Raw genomic sequence first — 27,263 nt, forward strand, 5'->3', positions numbered from 1 at the left:
GTTCAAAAGACAATTTTGCGAGTTATAAATGTTGCATTTTGACGTTAAACTTAACAACCTTAAGTCTTTAAGCTACAATGTCTGTGTGTTTCGTACCAGGATGTACTCACACCAACAACAGGTGATAAAAAGAGTCGCTGGATAAAACACATCCGGTGAGATAACGTTACATTTGTGCATGGAGCATTGCTGCGTTAGCCAGCTAGCTAGCATGCAAAGCTGCAGCCATGTTGGGGACGTTTATTGTCCAAGACGAGAGATGAAGTAACCACAAACTGGGACTTTCTTCACTTGTAAAATTATCTTTTAAATTGACAAACAAATTTCTAGCACAATTCAAACAGGATCCAAAAATTCAAAAAAATGTGTTTTGACATTGACTACTATATATATTTTCCCCAAAACTATGGCCCAACTTATTCTTTTTCTCTCTGGATGGTCAAGAGGAAGAATGAGTCACTTGAACATCAACATCTTTTGACATTTTCTGGAACAACTAAGGGGCCGATCACAGCGAGACGCGTCACTAGAAATGCGTCGCCCGCACAACCGATGTTTTCATCTGGTGCGTAATTCTCAACATTTTGGTGTCAGGCGCTGAGTCGCACTACTCGTCAATGTGACAATTGACCGAAGCAGCAAAAATGAAATCAAGCAAGAGGCCGGCTTTACTTCTTCACCCCTGACTTCCTGTTTTCATGCCAGTAGATGTGGTTCGAACAGATTTTTATATTAGCAATTTGAATTGTGATGAACTATATCATTTTCCCTTCCTACACACTCAACAGCAGAGCAACAGTAAGAGCTCCATGTCTGCACTGAATCATTTTTTCCTCCGTTTTAACATTTTATCACTTTGTTTCACCCGTGTTCCTGCTCCAATTTTACCCGATTCGCTTTGCCATAGGGGCGTATATGAAGCGTCTGTAAAAACGTGAAAAGAAATCCATAATTTATAGACCGGTAAGCATTTAAGTCATACAAACGTCTTTAAGACACCAGTTCTTGGTGTTTTTTTTCTTTCGGCAGCTTGCAGTCACCTCTAACTTTCTAGTCTTTGTTGCTCAGGAGGACATCTGAGAAGAGTAAACACAACCTTCTGTCAATTTGGAGATGTCCTGTGTTTCTGGTGGCTTTTTCGCTCCATTAACCCCCCCCCACCACCACCACCGCTCAGAGCAGACGCACCTCGCCCTCCTGCCCATCAGGCCCGTTTAGCCTCATTGCGCGGCGGAGCTTCCCACTCTTTTAATTCTATTTCTGTGTGTTTGGCCAACACTCATAAAGAGCGCGCCAGTTCGCCGATGAAAGCGATCCAAAAAAACAAGGACGCTCACATGCAACAGAACGCGGCGGCAGCTCGCCAAAAGCCGGCCAAGAAAAGCAAAAAAAAAAAAAGCACAGGAGGGATTCAGTCAAGTGCTCATTTAAATATGAGCGAGCAACAGACTGTGGAATTTGAATGAGATTATGAAGGGAGACGGGGTGGGATGAATTTCAATTTGAGAGTATTACATGTATTCTCCCCCTCTCTCTCTCTCCCTCTCTTCTTTGTCTCCCCCCGGCCTCCCCCCTCCCTCCCTCCATCCCTCCCTCCCAGAGGTGAGATAATGACTCCCAACAATGAGCAGGAGGGAGGACGTTGGCAGCGCTGTCGCCACATAGCGAAGCCCAACGGTTATTATGGCACGGCTGCTCCTCCCCTCCTATTTATCTGTTTACACACACACACACACACACACACACACACACACACACACGCACACGCACACGCACACGCACACACACACAGCCTTGGATACACACACACAAACACACTTTAGGATCTAATTTAACAGCATCTCACCAGCAGCTTCACTGCAGTGGTACGCATTGCACCTCCAAAACCTCATTATATCACAACCTCCCCTAAGCATATATAGATATATATTTATATATACTTGTAAATATATATATATATATACACACATATATATTGTGTGAAGGGGTGATGGGTGGGGGTCGCCTAATAAAGCTTCAAAAACAGCTTCAGGTTGAGGGGAAGACACACTGAAGGAAGGAGAAAGAGGCAGATGGTGAAAAAACAGCAAGTGACTGAAAAAAAAAAGAGCAAGGAGGGTGAGAGAGGAGAGGGAAGGGGAGGGGAGGTATTAGAGAGGGAGGAGAGAGAGAGAGAGTAAAGAGGGAGGGGAGGTTGATCCAACAACAGCGCTGGTGAGACAGAAGTTTCAGCACGCCGCTCCACACACAACCAGGACCGAAGCTACCGAACACACACACACACACACACATACAGGTGAGACAACTCTTCTTCTTCTTCTTCTTCTTCTTCTTCACCTCTTTTTATTTTTGCATGTCGTACACCAGGTGTGAAGGTGAGAGCGATTAACTTTAAGTTGTGAGTGTGCTGGCACGCAATGTAAACGCCGGAGCATCACTGTGTGTGTGTGTGTGTGTGTGTGTGTGTGTGTGTGTGTGTGTGTGTGTGTGTGTGTGTGTGTGTGTGTGTGTGTGTGTGGGGGGGGGTGGGTTTGTCCTGAGGGCATCCCGATGCAAGAGTGTCATTTCCAACATGAAGTGGTTGAGTGTGTGTGTGTGTGTGTGTGTGTGTGTGTGTGTGTGTGTGTGTGTGTGTGTGTGTGTGTGTGTGTGTGTGTGTGTGTTCAGCAGTCGTGCCGCGTCTGAGCAGCATGCATTATTTATCTCCAGAACCAGCGATACCTCAACAGGGGCTGGGGGGGGGAGGGAGAAACACAGAGGGAGAAACACACATATATATATATATATATATATATATATATATATATATATACACACATATATATCTCTATATATACATATATATAGATATATATAGTGTAATGTGTCAGTGTCATGTGTGGCACCTGCCTCTGTTCATATGTTTCAGACACACACACACTTGCTTCAGCGCTGTTTGCAACATCTCTGCCACAGTAGGTTTGCAGAGCACGCGACGTACATCATATGGTTTATTTATCTCTCATTATCTGCGGCGGAGATGCACGGAGAACCCCCCCCCCTCAGGCAGCAGGGAGGCGGTGGATAACGCTGAGGTGATGAGATCTCTCTCATCTTTCAGAAGGCTTCTTTTCTCCTCACACTGAGGAGGTCGACTCCTTTTCCACCTTAATCCCCCTCAGCTGCTGATGCTGCTGCTGCTGCGGGGCACCAGATCCATCATCTGGCTCGGAGTGTGTGCAGATTACATATTTGTTAAGGGGGCATATGCTTGTGTTACTTACAGCATCTGTGTGTTTGAGAGGCTTCATCGAGCAGCAGCTGCCCGGTTTTATTGAACACCGAAGGCAGCTCCTGATGCTGAGAAAGCGGAACACTCTCGCACTTTATTGGCAATTAAAGGAATGCTCCACTCAAACTCCTCCCCTGTGGGATTGGAAGGTGCTTTCTGGAAACAAGTTTGGAGGAAGATTGCAGCTTTGATTTACAGTTGAATAGAGTGTGTGGAGTTTGAATGTTCTCATCATGTCAGCGGGGGTTATCTCAGGTTCCTCACACAGTCCAAAGATTATGTGTTTATTAGAAGTGATATATTGTGATGTCACACATTGGTTTGTTTGACTGACGTTTCAAAAAGCCTCGAGTTTGGCGTTTTGGCCGCAATATAGGATTTTGACAACCAGTGAACAGAAGACGACATTCGGAATGTGGAGGAGTGACGTAGAGACGCGTCTCTGGTGTCGACCTGTCAATCAGTGTGTAGCCCCGCCCTAAAGCATCCCCTGCTTTATGGTCTGTTTGACTCTAAATGGAGCATCATTTACTAAATGAACATCATGCTGTATTGAAGAAGACTTGAAACTAGAGATTGAGACCATAAACTCATGTTTACAATGTTTACTGAGGGAATAAATCAAGAGAGAAGTAGAGTCATTTTCTCATAGACTTCTATACAACCAGAGGAGTCGCCCCCTGATGGACACTAGAGAGAATGCAAGTTTAAGACACTTCATTTGATGCTAAATTAAAGAGTAAAAATGATCAGAAATCCCTCGAAAATACCACATTAAGACCGCAAGAAAAATCCATGCATTGATTTTGTTTCAAAAGGTTTTGACATTTGGAGTTTCTGCAAGAATTTTGGCGATTGGCTGGCAAGCACTACTGTTGTGTAAACTGCTTATTATCAATATACCTAGTCTCTAGTTTGTAGATGAAAAGTTACATAAGGCTGAGATCATCCTAGAGGTCACAACAGGTCATTCTATACGGTGACGTCACGATGTGAAACGGTTTCTATGGGGACTAACACATGAATAGAACTGAGCAATTCAAGACTAAGAAGTTTAGGTATATTTTTATGTAGTAAATACACTGTACTTCTATAGTAACTAAATCTCAAAATGGATGCAATAACTGACAGGGAGCTGGTGCAGGGTGGGGGGGGTAAAGCTGAAACTACATTTTGCACCAGAGTGGAGCCACGCTGGTTTTCTGAACAAGACTCCAGAGATGAGGCAGCAGCGACTAATTACATGAACGACCTTCTCTGTAAGTCAGCCGAGGAGAGCGGCGGTTTTTGATCTCTGAAATACTTTGTAAGCTACCAGAAAAGAATTGCTGCACATCCCGTTTTTTAAAGTGTTTTGCAAAAAGAATATTTAAAACGTACGAACGGCTTCTCGGGCCACGAGGAACGCTCCGTCAGCCGCAGAGCTTATTTTTCAAAGAGTTAGGAGGAGAGACGACAAGTTAAGAGGGCCCCTTGATCATCCACAGAGTTGTATCGTGGAGGCCGGTTGCTTTTACAGAACGCACTGGCAACATGTTCCAAATAAAACAGTTGATTTGCTGCAGTTGAATACAGTTCACCTCTGCAGGCGCTCAAAGCAGATGGAGGTCTGCTCGCTCTGAGCGTGCAAATCCTTGAAAGCACATCATGCATCCCACTCAGGACACAGCAAACAGAAAACGCACCCGGCCGTGTGAGATAATTGATCGAACTGCAGGCGAGGGTGCTGTGGATCAACGGTATGAAAACAAAAACTATGATGTGAGAGAGGCAGTCGAGGTTTGGATTACTGTTATAAACCAGTCATGAAATAAGCTCCGAGCTGAGGAACATGACAGCTTGACTGCAGACTTATACAGGGAGTCGTCGTCTGGTAATCCCTCTGTTGATGCCCTTATCCGTCTCCTTCCAAAAAAAATAAAAAAAACATCACACATTTCATTCCTCTTAACCGAACCCTGAACTCTTCCTCTGGGGGACAAAACGTCACCTTCACTTCAGCCCCGAAAAAAGAAAGTTCCTTCAGGGGATTCTCTGCTTATTCATGCGTCATCGTTCTGTGATGCTTTTTGCAGGAGAGACAGTTGCTGAAAAGCAACGAAAGTGAGAACTAAATGAGGTGATAACAATGAATCACTTTAATAATGAAAATAATTGTGTTCACACCATTTAAACTTATTTGTTTTCTTTGATGTATTTTATTTTTGGAAAGCACTGGCATCACCGTTTATGACGCAGGGACCACATACTGTTTATGAGAAGTCGACAGAGTCAACGTGACGTCACACATTGGTTTGTGGACTGCCGTCGCAAAAGATGAATGGAAATGACCGTATTTGGAATGCGGAGGAGGTAGCAACCTGTCAATCACAGTAGCCCCGCCCTAAAGCATCCCCTGCTTTATGGTCTGTTTGACTCTAAATGGAGCATCATTTACTAAATGAACATCATGCTGTATTGAAGAAGACTTGAAACTAGAGATTGAGACCATAAACTCATGTTTACAATGTTTACTGAGGGAATAAATCAAGAGAGAAGTAGAGTCATTTTCTCATAGACTTCTATACAACCAGAGGAGTCGCCCCCTGGTGGACAGGAGAGAGAATGCAGGTTTTAAGACACTTCCAGGTCATGTTGCTGTAGCATGCTGACATTAGCATTTTCGCTTGAAGCTCCAATGCAAAAGCAGTGTCAGTGACACTAGTGATTAAATACACTCATTTAACATGTTTGTTTGTGAACTGAACACCTCGAGTTTAATCAGACAAACTAGAGAATTATATGAGCGAGATCGATAAAACCAGATTATTTTTAAGCACTAAATGGATTAACCATAAATAAATGAGATAAATCCGTCTCTGTTCCTTGTAAAGTTGTTGAATATCAGCGGGAAAATAAAATATCAGCTCTAAAAAGGAAACTCTTTGATTCTGAGGAACTGACAAAAACCTGAAGTGTCGTCGATGTTTTACATTATAGATAATTGTCCTGCTGTGCTGGAATGTATCTAAATGATTCACCTGTTTTTCTTTGTTTGGTTATCCAGCAGAATAAGATAAATTCACTGGTGTGTTTTATTGGTGACACTTTAATCCCAAACCCCGTTTGTGTGTTTAGTCCTCATTATGACACCCACAGTGAGACCACGTCTGTCACTGTCACTGTCACCCATGTTTCCTGGTTTTCTTAAATAGCCGTTACTCTTTTTTTCTCGTTCCGTCTCTCTGCGGTGTTGCCGGTTGAAGTGACAGGATTGAGTGAGCGAGTTTTTTCTGCTGCAGGTTTTCTTTGTACTTTGTGGCAGGAGGAGGAAGACGTTTACAGGACAGTTCATGAAAAAAAAAATGGATCTTCCTCTGTTGTTTGCTTCAGCTGACAAGCTCACACCTCCAAGTCTTTTTCTTTCTTTTTCATTTCCTTCCTTTTCTGTCGTCATCTTGATCCGCCCGGTCCCAGCAGGCTGGTCCTGTGTCCACAGCTGAGCAGGCAGCTGACAGCACGGTGACAAGTGATGAGGACGAGGAGGGAGGGAGGAAGAGGAGGAAGGGAGGGAGGGACGAAGAGGGTCTAATGAGAAGGACAGCAGCAGCAGCAGGGGTCTGTCACTGCACCTCCAGATAACAGCCCCCCCCGACTCCCTTTGATATCTTGTCCCAAGTGACCAGGTCGCTCCAGCTTGTACCAGTGAGGGGGGGAGGGGTGGTGGTGCTTATTAGCCACTCCTGCTTTTTTTGTATCCTTCATGCACCTGTAAAGGGAGGAGGAGGAGGAGGAGGAGGAGGAGGAGGAGGAGGAGGAGGAGGAGGATAAAGGGTGTCAGACCTTGTTTGTATCAAACAGCCAAGAGCAGAATTGAAAGAAGATCCAATAATGAGAAAGGATTGTGAGGATTATCGATCTCCAGCCAATCGGTTCCACCGTTCTGTGTTGATGTGAAAAGTGCAAGAAAGTGTGCATGAAGAGCTGCAGGAGGCTGATACATGACGTTACCTCCGTGCACATAGAAATGTTAAATATATGGTTTGTATAAGAAAACATTTAAATAACATGGGAAAAGCATGAAAAATATTTTTAAAAGCATAAATGTGAATAGTCCGAAGGGAAAAAATGTTTTATTCATTTTTTGATACTGTAACACATCATTTGAACAATTTGTTTAAACTTATAATTAAGATACTAAAATATAAAGTGTTAAAAAAAATCAGCCAAACCAATTCCATTAATAAAAAATTAATTAAATACAAAATAAATAATAATAGTCAAAGAAAAAAATATTTTGGCAAAAAACTACTACAAAACAAAACATCTCTGAGTATATTCTATTCAGTGACACTGAAAATGTTCACAGGTAAAATATTTGGAAATTACATTTTTCATGTGATAAATCCACATGTGTTGTTTTGTAAGACTTGGTACATCCTGTGATATACTGCAAGTAAATGTATTTCACATAACATTTTAAACATATTACTTTATGTATATATACAAATGTAGTTACGTTGCATAGCTGCAAGATGTTTCCTCACATTATGTATAAATATAAAATATGTAATAAAATACTTCCAAGAATCCCTTCGTATATATTTCACAGTTTTAGGATCTGTGCAGCTGCTAAACAGTTGTGTTTCTCATCACATGAGCTCAGAGGTCACAGAGTGAACTGGATGTAAATCAGAGAGCTTGAAATAATAAATATAAAAACATGTTTGGGAGGTAAAAGTGCTTTCTTGGAGCTTGTAATAAAGTGCTTTTTGTCAATTATTGTAGAAAGCAGAACTCGACAAAACGCTGCTCCATTTTCCTGATTAACTTGGCAGCTGTGGTTGTTGTTACTCAGCAGGTCGTCTGGGCAAGTGTGTGTGTGTGTGTGTGTGTGTGTGTGTGTGTGTGTGTGTGTGTGTGTGTGTGTGTGTGTGTGTGTGTGTGTGTGTGTAGTGCTTTAGATAAAAGCAGCATATAATCAGGTCGATATAAATCTGATCCCAAGAAAGTAGCTAGATTTCCTCTCAAACACTAAACATTTATCCTGTAAGTGACACAAATTCACTGAAATCATGATTACATTACATCTTAAATGAACTGGTAGCTTTAACTGTGTATACAAAGTATTTAGGTTATTTAGTTGTTTTATTCGGAGCTCAGGCATCAAGAAAACCTGCATTCTCTCTAGTGTCCATCAGGGGGCGACTCCTCTGGTTGTATAGAAGTCTATGAGAAAATGACTCTACTTCTCTCTTGATTTATTCCCTCAGTAAACATTGTAAACATGAGTTTATGGTCTCAATCTCTAGTTTCAAGTCTTCTTCAATACAGCATGATGTTCATTTAGTAAATGATGCTCCATTTAGAGTCAAACAGACCATAAAGCAGGGGATGATTTAGGGCGGGGCTACTGTGAGTGACAGGTCTCTACCACGACGTTGTCCGGTCTTGGAGTTGTCCAAGTGTTCGTCTCACAACTTTATCCGTTATGAGTGTGTTTTCACTTCATGAAAATGTATTGTAACATTCTGGTCACCTAAAAATGTCTTTGTCAGTGTTTGGCCGTATTTAGCTCCGCCCTCTCATGTCATTTTTGGTTGCAAAAAAACAAGATGGCCACTGCCAAAAAGCTGATCTTGAGGCTTCAAAACAATCCAATGGGTGACGTCACACCAAGTACGCCCACTTTTTACAGTTATGTACAAGTTTAAAATGCATAACTTTTGCTACATTTACGCCTCGTGTTCAACACTACTCGTTTAAGAACCCCTAAAACTGAGATTTTAAAATGCTGCTGGGGCCGTTTAGATCGTGCACTCTGGGGTTGCGTTTGAGTCTGGACGGGCAGAAAATGTGCTTCCTGATTGGCTATCATCAGTCATGATGTGTCCTTCCCTTTTTTTTGTCACACGTGATCCTCAACTGCCAGTGGTTCATTTGAATTACAAAGGTTTCTGACCATGTTCATGTGATATCCATTTTTAGGAACAATTTCTGAAAATGCTCCAAAAACACTCGTCTAAACAGAGTCTTTTATTTTAAAACAAAGTAGACACACTTCAAACACATTATAGATGAACACAGATGACACCTTTTATGGCTACCAGTGTCCCTATTGTGTTGGTTGGTGAAAGGGGTCACTAATGGTGTCAGATTTTCTCTGTATTGTCTGAAGCGGTGTGACATATCAACAGGAAAAAGGTTTTTTTTTGTCACTACAGGAAAAACACAGCCAAATTTTAATACACTCTTTTATTTTTTCAGTTTGTTCTAGATTTTGTCCCAACTGCTGCATTTATATTAATGTTTTCTTTTGTAGATCTGAAACCTGGTTTCAAAAACTAAGGCAGTGAGAAGAAAAGGTTTTAAATATGTATGAATACAAACTTTAGAAGCAACAAAAGGTATTTTGGTTCAGACTCCAGGTGCCTGCTGTCAGTTCTCCTGCCCAGAACCCTCCCCGTCCTCTGGGCTTTGTTCTGCACACATGGCTGATTATATGAGGAGTGCAACCCAGCAGTCAGTGGGGATGGACTCTAAAGAAATCTTTGCTGCATCAGCACAAGAGAATAACCAATGAAAATGCAAAATACTGCTAGTATTTGAGATCTAAACTATTCATACCAGAATTTTTGACTGTTGCAGCACCTTTTTCAGTAAAAGAGAACCAACCACCATGATCCTGTTGACCCAGAGCAACAGTCTGTCTGAAGTGAACCGTTGTAGACTAAAGCAACTGAAATACATTTTATTGAGTTGACTGTATATAAGAAGTGGCTAAGATAAGATAAGATAAGATAATCCTTTATTACCACCACTTCCACTGTATCTAGTGGGCATCCACATGACGTAGCCATTGTGACTTCACCCATTGGTTTGTGGACTGATGTTCTGAAGCCTTGAGTTCAGGGTTTTCTCATAGACTGACTTCTTTTTGCAACCAGAGGAGTCGGCCCCTGCTGGTCAGTCGAGAGAATGCAAGTTTTAAGCTACTTATGCATCGGCTTCACTCGGCAGAACTGGAGGTTGCCGCCTACACTGAAACTGTCATTATTTACGTCAGGTTGGATATAAAAGTCGATATAGTTCTTTACGTTATGGGACAAACCTAGAAAATGCACAACCCCCCCCCCGGCAGACTTCAGTAGCTTTTCACATCTATGGAGCGTTGCCAGGTTGAAAAAAAAGAATAAAAATCAATATGTGTTTTTACCGGTTTCTCTCGGGGGTTAGCATCTGAGTCATACTCAGAAAACCTCCCAGGGCTGATTAGAAAGAGCACCAAACCAGTTCTTTCACATTAATTTGATGCAAAACCCAGAGAAATGAATAAAGCTCACATCGGAATGTGCTTACAGAACACTCCCAGCACATGAAGGTTTATGTAATGATCAATACTGCCCTTCTGTTCTCCGTGAAGGCTGGAGGGAGAGACTGATTTAGTGAAGCCTCAGTAGGCCGTCTACCTGCTGGGGGAGGGCCGAATCAAAGCTCGGGCTTCTGAGGGAGGGTGGATATAAAAGTTCACACATCTGACTGCAAGTTAATATCAAAATATGCATGAAAGCGCTCGGTCTAGTGTTATGATTATATCTGTTATCAGAATCTGCAATCTCAAAGGGCCTTTACACACTACGAGGGAGTTTTTTTCTTCTTTTTTTTCCATTATTTTGCAAGTCAATATATTTTTTCAGAACAGAACACAAAATGTGCACAACAGAAAGCAACATCTTCCACCTTGACAGAAGCAGCACAGGAACAGATCCACTACTTCCCTTCTAACAATTCACAATAAAAAATATATATATACTGCGTAACTTTACCGGAGGAAACCAAACGGCAACCTCCAATTCTAAAAAGTGAAACCAATGCTGACGTGTCTAAAAGCTTGCATTCTCTCTTATTTCCATCAGGAGGCGACTCCTCTGGTTGTATAGAAGTCTATTAGAGTCAAATAGACAATAAATTAGGGCGGGGCTACCTTGTGATTGACAGGTGACGTATATGGTGTCTCTACGTCACTCCTCCACATTCCAAATATGGCGACTTCCATGCATTGGCTGCAAAAAAAACAAGATGGCGACGACCGTAATCCAATATTGTGACGGCTACATTGCCCAGCACGAGGTCTCAATACGGCAGTCTGCGAACCAATGGGTGACGTCACCATGACTACGTCCACTTCTAATTTACAGTCTATGGTACTATGGAACAGTTTTAGACCCCGTCTACATGTAAACAAATATTTTTTTAAAACAGGTATTTTTACCCTCCATTTAGCTCTGTCCACACTACTTTTAGTTTTTTCAAAATATCTCCGTCCACCAGTGTTGAAGTTAAGACCACCTAAACCATCATGACCAAGACCAGAGTGTATCTAGACCAAGAACAGACCCGTTCACTTTGATTCTCTCTTCTACATAACTGGCAGCTGTTTTAAATTAAGCACAATTGTCCATATTTCTAGTGGTTAAACTTCACAAGCACCATTTTCTACCATTGTTCCATAATTATACAGTGAGAAAAATCCACTGCGGAACATTTTTTTCACCCACGGTAGCAGTGACCTCTTTCTCTTTTGTTACTGTTTCTATCACAACAGTTTCAGTTTAGCTGTATAATATGAATCGAGGTCAGACGAGAACTTGCTGAAATGCATTCTGTAAAAAGGAACATAATCACACGCCCATGCAGAGGTGGGTGGTGGAGGGGATGAAACGAGGTTAAGAGAGCAGAGCGAGCAGTGTTTTCTTTGGTTCTGTACTCCTGAACATTGGATCTGAAATTAAACAATGACTATGTTGTTAAAGTTCAGACTTTCAGCTTTAAATTTGAGCGTGTTTAGTCCAAATCTGATGAACCATGCTGTCTTATTTACCCTTTAAAAACTTGCAACACCTAATTTTTTCTTGTGCTACTTTGGGGAAGCGTAATTGTGGGCATTTATAACATCACTTTTTAAGTTATAGCTTGTTAGCAAGCAGCTGCACATTAAAATATCCAGCAGTTACTGAGCAACATCATGTTTCCGTTTCTGTCCTGTTTGTTTCCATCTAATAAATATAAGTCTAGTATTCTCTCCCTTTTCACTCTGTTTTTGGTCTCCACCATCTCCTGAGGGAAATATCTGTCTTTCTACCTGGTAAATGCTACACTATGTTGACTTGCTAGTCTCTTACATTTTCTATTCAATTGATAAGCAAATTTTAAGCAAACTTTTGAAATGTCAAAAAAAAATACATTTTAATTAGGCATATTTTCATTAACTGGTTTAGAGAGAATTAACTCGGCTACAGCTTAGTTTATTCAGAAGTTGGTGCAATAGGCTACGCTTTATGCATGACTGTCATCCGCCGGTAAACAGAGTAGAAGAAGAAGGCGTTTACTTTAACAAAGAAGTCCAATTTGTTGTCAGGAGCTTTAGAAACAGTAAATATTTTGCAGCCAAATCAAATTGTCTTTGTTTCTTTGTAATGCATGTAACAGTTAGACTTCTCACTCTACAGGGCTGGCACAAAGGCAATAAAATAGTCCGTAAATATGAGATATGAGTTTACAGTTAATTATAATTCCTCCTCTGCATTGTGGAGGTTGGTTTATGGCATTTTGCCTGTTACACTTGCTGTCTACTTGATTCTTCACGGTACATTTTGTTTGTTCGCCCTCTGTCGTTTAGGAGATAATGCAATGCACAGCGCATTGAGCATAAACGCCTTTGGACACGCTACGATGCCACACTATAATCAAACCTTAAAACAGTTAATATAAGCAGTTCTCAGAAAGTGTGGGTCCTTAAGCATGCAGCCATAATATCATGCAGTTTGCTGCAGCAGAATGAGAGATTATACATGGACAGACACAGAGATGCACAGTCAAGCATGATCCTCCTGGTGGATATAATGAGCAGAGATGAAAAAAAACGTCGTCTTGATGAGCACAAAGTTGGTTTCCGTCTGCTGCAGAATTTCAAGCTGTTGATCATTGGTGTGGTTTGATGAGCTGCTGAAGACAAAGTGTCGAAGGCAGCGATCATCAGCATCAAGCTTCTCTCCGCTGCACTCGCTGATTTCATGTCTGTCAGGCTTTCAAAGCTGCGTGCAGTAATTCTAACAAAAGTCATTTTCAAAAGGCGCTTTTACATTCGATGGCGGTGGGAGAAGAGCAAGCGGCAGCCCCCCTCCTCCCCCTTTGTGTTGTTGGGAGATGGGGGTGGTTGGCCCTGAGCTGGAGCTCCACAATGGATGGTTTGTCTGAGCGCATGAAGCAAAAGATGTGTGTGAGTGAGTAAACATCGGCATAAATGGGGATGAATGCTTTTTTTGGGAGCCTGGACACGGACAGGAATGATGTGTGATGAATCTCATTTGGACGTAGAAGCTTTGGAAGTTGGATTCTTAACTAAACCTTCTGTGAGATTACAGTATGCAATAATATTTAACATTCTAGTCATGAATGAATTCTTACGAAGCAATTTAGCCAATTTAATGAGATGAGAGGATTGACTTTAATCTCCTGTTTGTGCAACAATTATGGAGCTTGAGGTGTTTGGCCGAGCAACACCTCTTATTTAAACAATGACAGAGTTACCCCTATCATTGCTTCTAAAGGTAATTATGCATCAATAATTAGTTCATGTTTACTACTTTATACCAACAATCCTGCAAAGCCTTGCACTGCATTTTACAGATTTGCAGAAAATGAAGGTTCAAAATCTTGATTTACCGGCGCAACAGTGAATGTGTGGACGAGTGACATGTACTTTACTTTCTGCTCACAGTCTGACAAAAAATATTGTTCACACAGTGACATACAGAAATTGTAAGTGACCATGCAAAAGGACAATGATGCTCACTATGGTTACAGCTCAAAACAACATTATTATTGGTCTTTAGTAGTAAAGCATTCAGAACCATGTTTAACATCTACCATATACAGGAATCAGACCTGTATTTATTCCCTTTATTTATTCCCTATAAGGCTTACACATCCATTAAACCTTTTTTCAATGTCCACGGTCCTTAAACTGGAAGATTTTTCCACAAATGTAAGGCATTAATTGGTAGTTAAATGCTGTTATTTAGGGTATTTATTTTCCACACACAATAGCCGTCACGCTTAACACATGACAATAACATTATTCTGTTTAGCTCCATGGTCTCATTGATACACGTGTTAACTAACAGTAAACAGTCTGGTTTCAGTGTCCAGTAGTTCGTCAGAAATCAATAAATGTATCTTTCAGAGAACACGTACAAATCTATTTGATGGGAAGTAGTGAATGAGTGCACAAGAGGCTATTTGTGCCCAAATAAAAAAACACCCACTTTATTTTTACATTTCTGTTGAATGAAATGACACTAAAAAGACAAAACGTGTTAATTGGGGAGCTTTAGAGATGTTAGAGGTGTTTCCTCTTTTGCTCCAATATTTATGCTCAGCTGCTGCAGAGACAGTAGATTTATATCAACCTCAGCAAATAAGAGTTTATCGCTTATAGCTAGAATGTAAATTAAGATGCAATAAACAGAATAACTAGTGTGTGTGTGTGTGTGTGTGTGTGTGTGTGTGTGTGTGTGTGTGTGTGTGTGTGTGTGTGTGTGTGTGTGTGTGTGTGTGTGTGTGTGTGTGTGTGTGTGTGTGCCCATGCATATGTGCAATGACTGTTAGTTATTTTGGCTTCAGTGCAGACAGGAAGCCGTGCTCGATTGTACAACGGAACAATAGTTCTCTCTGTGTGGCTTTGATCTAATGAAGGAGGGAGATGGAAGGATGGTGGGGGGGGGGGGGGGGGCAGAGAGATGGATTTACACCCTTGAATCTCACCGATAGTGAAACAGACACTCCAGGAAACCGATTTATTTCAGCATGGGCAAAGAGCTTAGGATGGAAATCGAACCATGTGGGTTTGAGGAGTGATGCCGATATGAGTAAATGATCGGCTTCTCATTCACACTCAGAGAACAAGCTGGTTAAGTTGATTAAAAAATATATATTTAGGTAAACAGCTATGCAGATAAACAAACTTCACTTCCAACGAAAGGTTGAGGAGCACAGTTGGCCTAAGTAATTAACTTAGCAAACATAACAGAGACTGTATATAAGAAGTGGACGTAGTCATGGTGACGTCACCCATTGGTTTGTGGACTGATGTAATGAAGCCTCCCCATCTTGGATAACGACCGTCGACAGGTTGTTTTGCAACCAGTGAACAGGAAGTGACCATATTTGGACTGAGGAGGAGTGACGTAGAGACGCCGTATACGTCTCTGGTGTCGACCTGTCAATCAGTGTGTAGCCCCGCCCTAAAGCGTACCCTGCTTTATGGTCTGTTTGACTCTAAATGGAGCATCATTTACTAAATGAACATCATGCTGTATTGAAGAAGACTTGAAACTAGAGATTGAGACCATAAACTCATGTTTACAATGTTTACTGAGGGAATAAATCAAGAGAGAAGTAGAGTCATTTTCTCATAGACTTCTATACAACCAGAGGAGTCGCCCCCTGGTGGACAGGAGAGAGAATGCAGCTTGAAGACACTTCCGCTTTAGGTTGCCACCTGGTTGAAAACTACCCATTAACTATTGTTTAGCCGATGACTCCTTAAATATTTCTGTTCATGGCCTCACAATCATAAAGTTTGGCCACCATGGCTCTCTACTCTCTTCATCTCGCAGCAGTCGTCTCTCCCGTCACAAGCTGAGTAATTACTTCAGCCATCAAACGTCGTCTGATCTCTGGTATCTACAAAATCTCTGTGACTGACTCAGAATGTCAAACACCGACATCATCACAGTCAGCTCAGGCTTTAAGGGTCGATGTGCCCTTCGAAGAAAATAAGTCTGAACACACCATCAGTTATTTGTATGTGTGTTTCTTTTTTTTCTTTTTTTTTTAAAGGCGGCACAAACCTGCCGGCTGAACCCCCTTCTGTCACCAAAAGGTCAGCCTATCGAGGATTTCAAAACCAGCCTCATTTTGGATTGACCTTCATGCATTTTTCAAATTACACGACGGATCGGGAAAAGAGCCTCACACACTGGAGGACCGTCAAACCTTGAAGCTTCATCTTTTACTTCTAAATGGAAGTTACTGGAAACACAGCTGTTATTTTACACTCTCCCTCTTTATTCAACTCTATTTCATCAGATCACAGTATCTGTGCTCCACTCTCTCTCTCTCTCTCTCTCTCTCTCTCTCAGGTTGTGGTTCTCCCTGAGATCTGCCCTCCTGTAGGTCTAAAAATAGAGGAAGGAGAGAAGCTGATTTCTCCTCCCCGGAGACAGATCAATAACTGATGATTGAGACGGGGATGAAAAGCAGGACGGCGGGGGGGAAGTGGAAAAAAGAGGGAGAGGATGAGGACGGAGAAAAGATGGACAAAAAAATGTTTTGTGAGAGTGGATTTAGAATAAAGTGTGAAGGTGGGGGAAGTTGTTTGGCTGCGTTGCTGTTATTTATTTTGGAGTGGATGTACAGTAAATGTGTGTGTATGTGTGTGTGTGTGTGGCCTAAATATGTTTGTCGTGTGGGTGGGAATGTGTGTAGGTGCGTAGGTTGCTGTTGGAGAAAGAAATATGTGTGAATGTGTGAGTGTGTGTTTATGCTGAACAAAAGTCTATTTTTGTGCAAATGTGAGTTTAGGAATTGGGTGTGTGTCTTACATAAGGTTGTCATGCATTATGAGTGTGTGTTGAAGAGTAAAGCTTTGTTTATACATAGAGCACGCACAAAGGCGTTTACAACCCACACGTTGCTTTATTCTCCGAAACACCAGAGGACGGACAAACAAAGTGTAGAGAGAAGAAGCAAGAAGACAACCAGTGTGACCAGGCAGCTACCTCCGGTTAAGCCAATGCCAAAGTGTCTTAAAACAAAATGACTCTACTTCTTTCTTGATTTATTCCCTCAGTAAACATTGTAAACATGAGTTTATGGTCTCAATCTCTAGTTTCAAGTCTTCTTCAATACAGCATGATGTTCATTTAGTAAATGATGCTCCATTTAGAGTCAAACAGACCATAAAGCAGGGGATGCTTTAGGGCGGGGCTACACACTGATTGACAGGTCGACACCAGAGATGTATACGGCGTCTCTACGTCACTCCTTCTCAGTCCAAATATGGTCATAAACCAAGTTGGTGACACCCAAAGTCCAACATGGTGATGGGGAAAATTGCCAAACTTGAGGCTGTCCACCACCAATGGGTGACGTCACGAAGACTACATCCACTGTTTATATACAGACTGTGGTTAAAAGCGGTTAAACTATAAGATAATAAGTGTATCATACAAAAAAAACATGCGCCATAGTAAAGTCATATTCCATTTAAATGATTGAATTTTTTTAATACAGGAGTTTATTGGTGTGTGGCTTTGATTGACAGATCAAGTCACATACCATATAACTTTTGAGTGTTTCTGCTCTTTTTCAAACCGTTTCCAATGACGGCTTCTCAGATGGTTTAGTACGGTCAGGTTACTACTTGTAGGTCAACTTTTATGAAAGTAAAGTATCTGAATTCTTTCCAAAGTATGAAAAGGACACAATCCTGCATTGACACTAGACATTCTGCAGGGTTGTGTTTTTCCCAGCAGGCATTGCACCAGACCTCCACCCCTCACGTCATGTGTGGCGAACACACACACACACACACACACACACACACACACACACACACACACACACACACACACACACACACACACACACACACACACACACACACACACACACACACACACACACAGCCTCCACACTCTGCTGCTTCAGGCATCACTCAGCAGAGCCGCGGGGGATCACCCGTCCACGCCGACAGTGACTGCTCGCCTGAGACCGGTTCGCCTAAGACCCCCCCCTTAAGATCAGAGTCCTTCTGATAACATCACTGCCGGGGTCACTGAGGCGAACAACCTCCAGGATAACGTAGCCTTTACATTTGGTGCTGCTGTATTAAATTAAACTGATTAAACAGATCTGAAATCTGAAAACATATTCAAGTGGAACGAGGATGCAAATGGGATTATTTCCTCCAGCACATCAAAGTAAACCCACTATATGGGACCATCCTGACGCTGCAGCACATATTTAGACAGTAGGACCAACCGTGAGGAGAACCCCAGAGCGGACTCACTGAGGGGGGAAAAAAGAGATATCTCTAAGTCTGCTGAAGCCTCTGGGAATCCCCCACCACCCCACCACCCCACGGAGGAAGCAGAGGAGGCTGCTGGGTAAAAGGAGTCTGAACTGGGAGGTTCATCCTGTGGGGTGAGCAGTGAGACACTGGGTGATGGACAGATGGATGTTTGGAGTGATACGATAAAATTAAAAGGAAGGGTGTGTAACATTAAGGTCATGGAATACAATATTTATAAGTAAGATTAAATCAGTGTATTATCACCTGAAACTGAGAATCGTAGTGTTTTCTTTAGCTTTGAAAGAGTTATTTATATCTACGTAAGGAGAGGGTCGTCTTCCACGGAGTCCGCCATATTGCTCTGCCATGTTTCTACAGCAGCCTAGATTGGACATACACTAACAAACACTGGCTCTGGCGAGTACCATTCGCGTATTTTTGTTGTATGTGAAGGTAGGGATTCGTTCGTAAACCGGGCTAAATAATTAAAGATCGTAGTAGTGATACTCGAGTTGATGGCAACAACGCTTTCTACTGTTACTAAAATATAATATTTTCGAGTAAAAAGACTTATCAATACATCTGTGAACATGTAAAGGAAAGTGAAACCTAATTCGATCAGCCACCTCTACTTTGTTTATACAAGAACCGCATCAACGATGGACCAAATTCTATTTTTTGTTTTTATTTGTAAACTTCTCTGCCAGGCTGGTCTCCGCAGAACAAGAGCGGAGAATTAAAAAGTAACATCTGGTTAAATCTCTCTGTCGGAATCATGAATAAGTGTCGGTGGTCACGTCTAAATGTATATATAAAAAGCTGGAAGCTTACTAATGAGTGAGGAGTAGAACCATTGTGATAAATACATGAATATATAATAACTTGTCCTCTTGAGACAAGTAGCATCAACAGCTCTCGTCAAGTTAATTATCGTGTTTAAGTGAAGAGCGTTGCTGCTCTGAGAGGCTCAGATGAATGAAACTAAATACAGTTCTCATCAAGAAACACAATAATAATTGTAATTTACTACTTAATCCTGAATACTAAACCTTAATCAAACACACCTATTGCAATAGAAGGGGAGCATTCTAAAATAAAAAAATTGTATCGATTTAAATTATTAATAATACAATTAATAATAATTAATTATTATTAATATTATGACGATAATGGTAGTATTTCATATTAGTAGTAGTATATTAATAATAATAGTATTATGTTTGTATCATTATATTATTATTGACAATAATTATTATAAATATTATCATTAGTAGTGTATTATCATTACTCTCAGTAATAATTGGTATTATTATATTTATATTATATTATTATTGATAATTATAATGTTATGCAAGTCCAAAATCAAATCAAATAAACATCACGTATTACAACACAATGTGAACACAACATTTTTAAATAAAATACTGATTGAATAATAATTTCGTATTATTGTTTCTATTATTATTATAATCATTTTATTATAAAATAAAATAATAATAATAATAATAATAATAATAATAATAATAATAATAATAATACAGATTTAAATGGTGCATTTAACTATGGAAGAAGAAATACCTAGTTTCATTTTTTATATGCCTAACAGGATACTTTTTCTACGTGCATGCACTAATCCTGCCTCACTGTTTTCTGCTCCGTTCTGTTGCTCCTCTCTGTTGCTTTACTCCCACGGGTGCTCATTATGGAAGAGGTTTGTTTGATCTATTCTCTCATTGCTGTCTGAACCTGAAGCATCAAACTCTCCAAGGAGTAGTCTGTCGACATGACTGGTTAAAACTGCTGCCATTACACAGACAAACAAACAGTACTTTTCAGTGCAAGCTGCCATTACAGGAGCACGCCTTACGGCTCTATTGTCAGCGGCGTCGTCTTTTTATTATTTAAGATTACAGTAAGAAGTGATAGAATCTGCACTGAGCTGGCGCTGCAGCATCTTTTGCTTTTGCAGAATTGATTCCTCCTCCTGCTGCAGCGGGACGAGTCATCAGACAAAAACGATCAGTTGTGCTTCGGTGCCTTAAGTACAATTAACCGCTAGAATTACTTTCTATTTAAAACGGGGTCGATTTAGTATAAACATACAGGGAGAGCATTTTGTTCCAAGAGTAAATAACTTCAAGGCTGATGCATTGCTACTGTGCAAATTATCACTTTTTGATGAGCAATTTCTGGTCCAAGTGAAGCCTTTCCGTAATTGTCTTAAAACATGCATTCTCTCTAGTGTCCATCAGGGGGCGACTCCTCTGGTTGTATAGAAGTCTATGAGAAAATGACTCTACTTCTCTCTTGATTTATTCCCTCAGTAAACATTGTAAACATGAGTTTATGGTCTCAATCTCTAGTTTCAAGTCTTCTTCAATACAGCATGATGTTCATTTAGTAAATGATGCTCCATTTAGAGTCAAACAGACCATAAAGCAGGGGATGCTTTCATGTGGGACGAACGCTTTGGTCAGAAAAAGAAACCAAATTAAAGCTTGGAATTGGGATATTTCATTAAAAACACTTTGTTTCATTTAAAATTTAGCCACAAATTGCCTGTTTGCACAAACCAGATCTTGTTAAAAACATTCAATTCTGTGCTCTAAGAGCGAGATAAACACACTTGACAAAAACTTCATATATATTTATATGAATACATTTTTTTATCCAACATTGGTAACACTTGTCGGTCAAAATGTTGGATTTATAAATTCCACTGTTTTTGAATATTTGTAAAATAAACTATCAAAGAAATTCAACTTGTGTAATTTCAAAAAGCAAAAGAATGGACCAACATTTCTCCAAGTTCAGAGGTTTATTGAGACTAAAGAGCAGCTCCAACTCTAAATACTGTGACATGTATCTCACAGGAGGCTCATTATCCTCGTGTAGGTTGATAAACTGAACATGGAGGCGGCTCCTCCGGTTCTTTTGTTGTCGGAGCAGCGACAGCTCCACCTGTGTGTCGGCTTCCTGTCGGTTCATTAGAGGAGGACAATGAGACAATGAGGGCGCTTGTCTCTGCTGATAAAAGACACAATAACACCTCGTCTGCTTCAATGACTCAAACTCAAGCAACGGGATTATGTGTGTGTGTGTGTGTGTGTGTGTGTGTGTGTGTGTGTGTGTGTGTGTGTGTGTGTGTGTGTGTGTGTGTGTGTGTGTGTGTTTTGTTTGCGTTTGTTGAAGCCCGTTTTGTGTGTTTTTGTGAAGTGCAAATTTATGCTTCATTTTGTGAGTATAGTCTGTATATGTGTGTGTGTTTAAAAAGTTTTTACCTCCAAAGTTGGGTTTGAAAAACTGTCAAGTACCAAAAATTTGTAACATTGTTATCTTATTCTTTAATCTCTTTGTTCCTGATTTATATCAAAATGATTGCTACTTTCACACATTCACTCCCACTCGTTTTCTCTTCGTCTCTACTGTCAAACTATAAATGATAAAATGGACACCAATATATGTTGATGCCCACCAAAGCAATGAGTAGTCTCCAGTTTTGAGAATTTTGTTTCATATCTTTTCATTATTATTGACCCAAGATATTCCTCTTTTTTTTCAGTATTTTGGTTCATTTTTCTAAAAAGAAAACAAGAAGCTTAAGTTCAAAGAATTCTTTAGTAAAAAGGTAAAAATGAGACACCAAATTATAATAAGCATTTTGTATTAAGTGCCGTCATGGTTATGATATACTGATCTTTAATGACGAGACAGAGATTCTATATTCTGGAAACAAATGAATTAGATAATTACAGAAGCTGCACAAACAACCAAAACAAAAGTTGCAACATACATAGTACTAAAAAATATGTACAATATTGTTTTTAAAGCACAAGTAGTGCAAAATTTAACAATTAAAATATGAAAGAAGGTCAAAGAAGTATGTGCGTTATATCTGTTTTGAAAATGAAAGAGCTGTACATGCAGGAAAGGGCAAAGTATTGATAATATTGTAGTAACACAGGTTGGTTTTCCAAGATTCCTCATCACTGAGAGGTCTCTTCTCAAAAGTCACGCTCTGCAACAAAAAGCACTAGAGCCATGTTGCAGTATTTACATTTTCAAAGCTTCATATATTCAACAAATATCTTGTTTTTCTGCAGATATGATGTTGCTCCCAGCGAGCGTTGTGATTGGCCTGCTGTGCCTGAGCCACGCTGGCGGTGCTCTTGGTTTCGCCCGTCTGCTGGACGACGTTGAGCTGCGTTCGGCGTTCTCGGTGGCGCGCACCAACAGCATGGAGGGCGGGCCCAAGATGACCGTGACCTTTGATGCCGTTTACGTCAACATCGGCGGGGACTTCGACCCGAAAGCCGGTTTGTTCCGCTGCCGCATCACCGGCGCGTACTACTTCTCCTTCACGGTGGGGAAGTTTCCCCACAAAGACCTGTCGGTGATGCTGATGAAGAACAGGAACGAGGTGCAGGCCATCGTGTACGAGGAGAACGCCGGAGAGGAGAGGAAGGTAGGGTCAGGCTAGCTGTTTACCTCTGTTCTCAGTCTTTGTGCTAAGCTAAGCTAACTGCTTCCATAACCCTAGCTGAGATTATCTTTGCAAGAAAGCAATGTTTAACCCTCAGAACTCCAAAAAGCAGGTTTTCTTGAAACATTTCGCCAAAACGTCACCGTTCACCACAGCCAAAAGCTGCAAAAAACTGCATTATGTCAGTTTTTCATCTTTCCGAAGGTCCTTGAACATACCATGTATGACGAGCTCTTCCGTCAGAACAAACAAAACAATGCTTAAAATTGTGATATTTCATCAAAAACATTTTTATTCTACACGTCTCTTTTAAAATCCACAAAAGCCCCAAATAAACATTTTGCTTTAACCAGATTCTGTAAAACACATTCAATTCTGAGCTCCTCAGCGCAACCAGGAAACCATGATTGACTTGGCTGAGACCGACAGTCATGTGACAAAAAAAAAATCTGTGAAACTTCGACTGAACTGAGGAGAGGCTGTAAAAATGTAAAGTAAAAAAGTAAATATGAAAAGCATGTGGAGCCTCCATGTATTGGTTACACTTGTGGCCACTTGGAAAAATGTTGGATATATAGATTCAATTGTTTTCCAATTTTTGTAAAATAAATTATCATAGATATTCAACTTGCATTCTTTTATGATTTATTGCATTGTAACCGTGTTTTACTGCTCAAAAGACATGTTTGAGTTCTCTCTACTTCCAGCCATGATTGTGCTGTTTCCATAGAGGTGCAGGACTTTTATTTTGCAGTGAAAATCTAAACCACAGTGAGAAAGGAGTGAAAAACGCACCAAATTCTTGGGGTTCAGAGGGTTAAAGCAGGTTAAATTCTGTTTCATGGTGGATTTTTTTCTTACAAAAAGGTCTTTTATCATGTGGAAGCTCTCCAGGTGTCTCAGGCTGCATCATGGCCTTCATCACAGAGGGTGTGTTTGTGTTTTGGTGGGGAATAACAGCAGAACAGAGCGGGTCACAAACCACAAATCCCCCGAATGAGGAGCAGATGATGGGATTACGTTGTGTGTCGACGTAAATCTGCTTTAATGAAGCCCTTTGGTGTATTTCGGTCCTCAGGTGCAGAGCCAGAGCGTCATGCTGCAGCTGGAGTTCGGCGACACCGTGTGGCTCCGTCTCCATGGAGACCCTCGCTACGCGCTCTACAGCAACACGGGACACTACACCACCTTCAACGGTTACCTCGTCTACCCGGACACCTACAGCTTCCAGACGCACCACCACCAGCACCACCAGCCCGCCCTGGAGCCCCACCAGGACAGCCAGGCCACCGAGCACCTGAAGTCCGGAGAGAAAGAGGTGGAGGAGGAGCTAAAGCATCGGGAGGAGGAAGAAGAAGAAGAGGAGGAGGATGATGATGAAGAAGAGGACGAGCAGAGGTCGGCCTTCTCGGTGGGGCGCACCCAGAGCATCGTGGGAGTCGACCAGACGGGCATGCCGCAGCACCAGCCGGTCGGGTTCGACGCGGCGTTCGTCAACATCGGCAGAGACTTCAACGTGACGGAGGGCATGTTCACCTGCCGCGTACCCGGCGCCTACTACTTCTCCTTCAACGTGGGCAAGCTGCCGCAGAAGACGCTGTCCGTCAAGCTGATGAAGAACCACCTGGAGGTGCAGGCGATGATCTACGACGACAGCCAGGGCGAGAAGGCGCTGCAGAGCCAGAGCTTGATGCTGTCGCTGAAGCCGGGCGACACCGTCTGGCTCTACTCGCACCAGAGGGACGGCTTCGGGGCGTACAGCAACCACGCCAAGTACATCACCTTCACCGGCTTCCTGGTTTACCCCGACTTCCCCAACACCACCAGCAGCAGCAGCAGCAGCCAATCACACGCAGACAAGAAGCCGTAGCTGCAGCTTAGGGACTGAACATTGAGGGAGGAATTCATGCAAAAGTGGGAAAAAAAAGGCGGTTTGTGTGCAGAATATTTGTCTTTGATGCTTCCTCTACATATGAATTCCTTCTGAAAGTCAAAGAGACCTTGGACTGAATGAATGAAAATCTCTCTCCAGGATTTCACGTCATCACACTCAAAAACGTGGAAACCTTTAACGACCGTAGTGTCGCTCTAAAACTACCCGCTCACCTCTGTGTCGACCAAACTCTCGTTCATGACAGTCGCAAGCACTTAGATATCGTACTTCCAAGTCATTGCACAAAATGTTCAATCTTGTGGCCTCTTTAAGTCCTTTGTGTGTTTCAAGTATTTTGTAATGAAATAATTAATAATGGGTGCAAAAGTTGACACATGAACTCTGGTGGAAAAAAAGTTCTATCTCCCATTTGAGTGAAAACTAAATGACAATTAAGTCAGATTATTTGACTTAAACTGAATGATGATTAAATCAATTTAATGTATTACTTTAATCTATAAATGAAGCTCAAACTCAATGGTGATTAAAGACATTTTATGCACTTCTTTAAGAAATTTAGGCTCAAAATAAATGGTGATTAAATATATTTAACGCATCACTTAAGCCATTGTTAAGGCTCATAAACGCAGTGATGGAAGGGGAGTTTGGTCGTTGTACATGAAGGTGAGGAGGTTTATTTTGAGGTGAAATACTTTCTGTAAGTGCATTTGTTCTCGTCAAAGACTTGATGTTTCTTGTGTAAAAAAAAACAAACAAAAACTTTTCTTTCTTTATGTCTTTGGAGGCATGTGGAACCGATGTGAACCGTGTGTTCTGTGTTAAAATGAGACGCTCTTTTCTGCATTTTGGAGCGTTTTCTCGCTCTGTTGTTCGGCCACAGAGGGAGCAGAGGACGACGGGACGAAGCTGACGTCGTTTTTTGGGGGTAAAACTGCGTATCCGTACCGACTGTTGACCACGCGACCTCCTCTGGGCCCGCCGGGGATCTGGACCATAATTTGATTTCTAATTCTAGCAGCAGTTTAATTCATGTCTTCAGATGGCGACCACAGTTGGGGGGAAATTGAAGAAAAGCTTCTCCTGAGGAACTCTGTAATATGCATGTCTGTTTAATTTCACACCGCCGGGGGAAAGATGATGCTCTTCACACCGCGATGAACCTTGACTTTGTGAAATCACCTTCTCTGTTGGAGAGGCACCAGGTGAAGTTATACTTTACATTTGTGTATTTCGTTTAACTGGAGGTGAATTTCTTTGAAACTATCGTCTGAACACGTTTAAGATTTAAACCAGCTAGAGTTTAATGAATTCAAATGAAAATACAGTATATTGGACTACACCTTTAAAGGGTTGGCCCACCTGATTATTGCTGCCACATTTTAATTTAATATAATTTAACAGAGTTTTGTTTGTGGTTCTCAAAAGTATTTACAAATTAAACTTCTCCTCAGATCTGTGAAGCTTTTAAGCATATTTTAGCTAAATGTTTTTCAAACCGGTTTCAGGTGGGAAGAAATTCTTTGTAACATAGGTCACATGTCACATGACTCTGTTTACTGATTGGCTGCTGGTATTCTCTGGTGGCAATTTGCCAAAAATGGCTGCCAAAGCTTTTTAAATTGCATGCTGCACTTCACTCATTCATCATAATGAAATAATGTGGTGATGATACTATGTTAATGTTTACAGCTTGTTCCGTTCATAACCAAAACAAAAATAAATCTCATTGCAGCTTTAAAAAAAATCTCACAGCCAAAAATATCTCAATCCACAAAGGCAGTGTTTCATCGGAACTACTTTCTACAGAAGAAGTAGTCCTTATGTGAATAATCCAGAGGAATAGTTTAGGGTGGTTTTGGCAGCAGTAGAAATCTCAAAGACAGATGTCCTAAAATCTTGGCACAAAAAAAAATAATAATCTAAATGTTTATGTTATTTTTATATATAATTTAGTTGAACAGACTAAAATGGAGCAAACTGTCACTAAAGTCAAGCTAATTTTCTTAGTTGCAAGAGCTTTTTTTTTATTATTTTCAATCCAGAGAATTTACAAATTTGTTTATTTTTTTCTGGGGGCCACATGGGATACTTTGAGGATGTGGTTTCCAACCTCAGGTTTGGGACCCCCAAGAGGTCGCAAGATAAATCCAAGGGGTCACAAAACACATTTTTTTTTTTTTTTTTTTACTTTTCTTATATGAAATACCAGAGACTCTTAACTTGTCCGACCTTTAAGAACCATTAAAAACAAAGTAATCTGAGAAGGGAACAAGACTTTGGTATAACTGCTCAAGGCTCATAGCTTTAGAGACACCGGTCAGTATAACTTCAAGATAAATCAATATGATTAACAGTATTAACCTTAAATCCAGGCCATAACCATCCTAGAGGGGTTCACAAGTAGACATTTTAAGGGTTCAGTTAGAGACCACTTCCCTCAGGACTCCTGCTGAATTTGGAAACCACCTAGCTGGATTCATGAACCCACATGGGTCCA

General features: G+C 41.1%; 1 protein-coding gene across 1 annotated transcript; it reads left to right on the top strand.

Annotated features, from left to right (window-relative positions):
• Window positions 1-22,494: 22,494 nt before the first annotated feature.
• Window positions 22,495-24,742, top strand: c1qtnf4 (C1q and TNF related 4). Its single transcript, XM_054608228.1, has 2 exons — window positions 22,495-22,854; window positions 23,951-24,742. The coding sequence occupies exons 1-2, from the start codon at window positions 22,495-22,497 to the stop codon at window positions 24,740-24,742; spliced, it is 1,152 nt and encodes a 383-aa protein (XP_054464203.1).
• The last annotated feature ends 2,521 nt before the right edge of the window (window positions 24,743-27,263 follow it).

Source organism: Anoplopoma fimbria, chromosome 2, assembly GCF_027596085.1.
Source record: "Anoplopoma fimbria isolate UVic2021 breed Golden Eagle Sablefish chromosome 2, Afim_UVic_2022, whole genome shotgun sequence".
NCBI classification, from domain to species: Eukaryota; Metazoa; Chordata; class Actinopteri; order Perciformes; family Anoplopomatidae; genus Anoplopoma; species Anoplopoma fimbria.

What these genes read in the sequence shown, in the direction of transcription:
- c1qtnf4 (XM_054608228.1), top strand. Translation starts at nt 22,495, where the DNA reads ATGATGTTGCTCCCAGCGAGCGTTGTGATTGGCCTGCTGTGCCTGAGC. An exon ending in ACGCCGGAGAGGAGAGGAAG is followed by an intron (nt 22,855 to 23,950) that starts GTAGGGTCAGGC and finishes TTCGGTCCTCAG; the next exon opens with GTGCAGAGCCAGAGCGTCAT.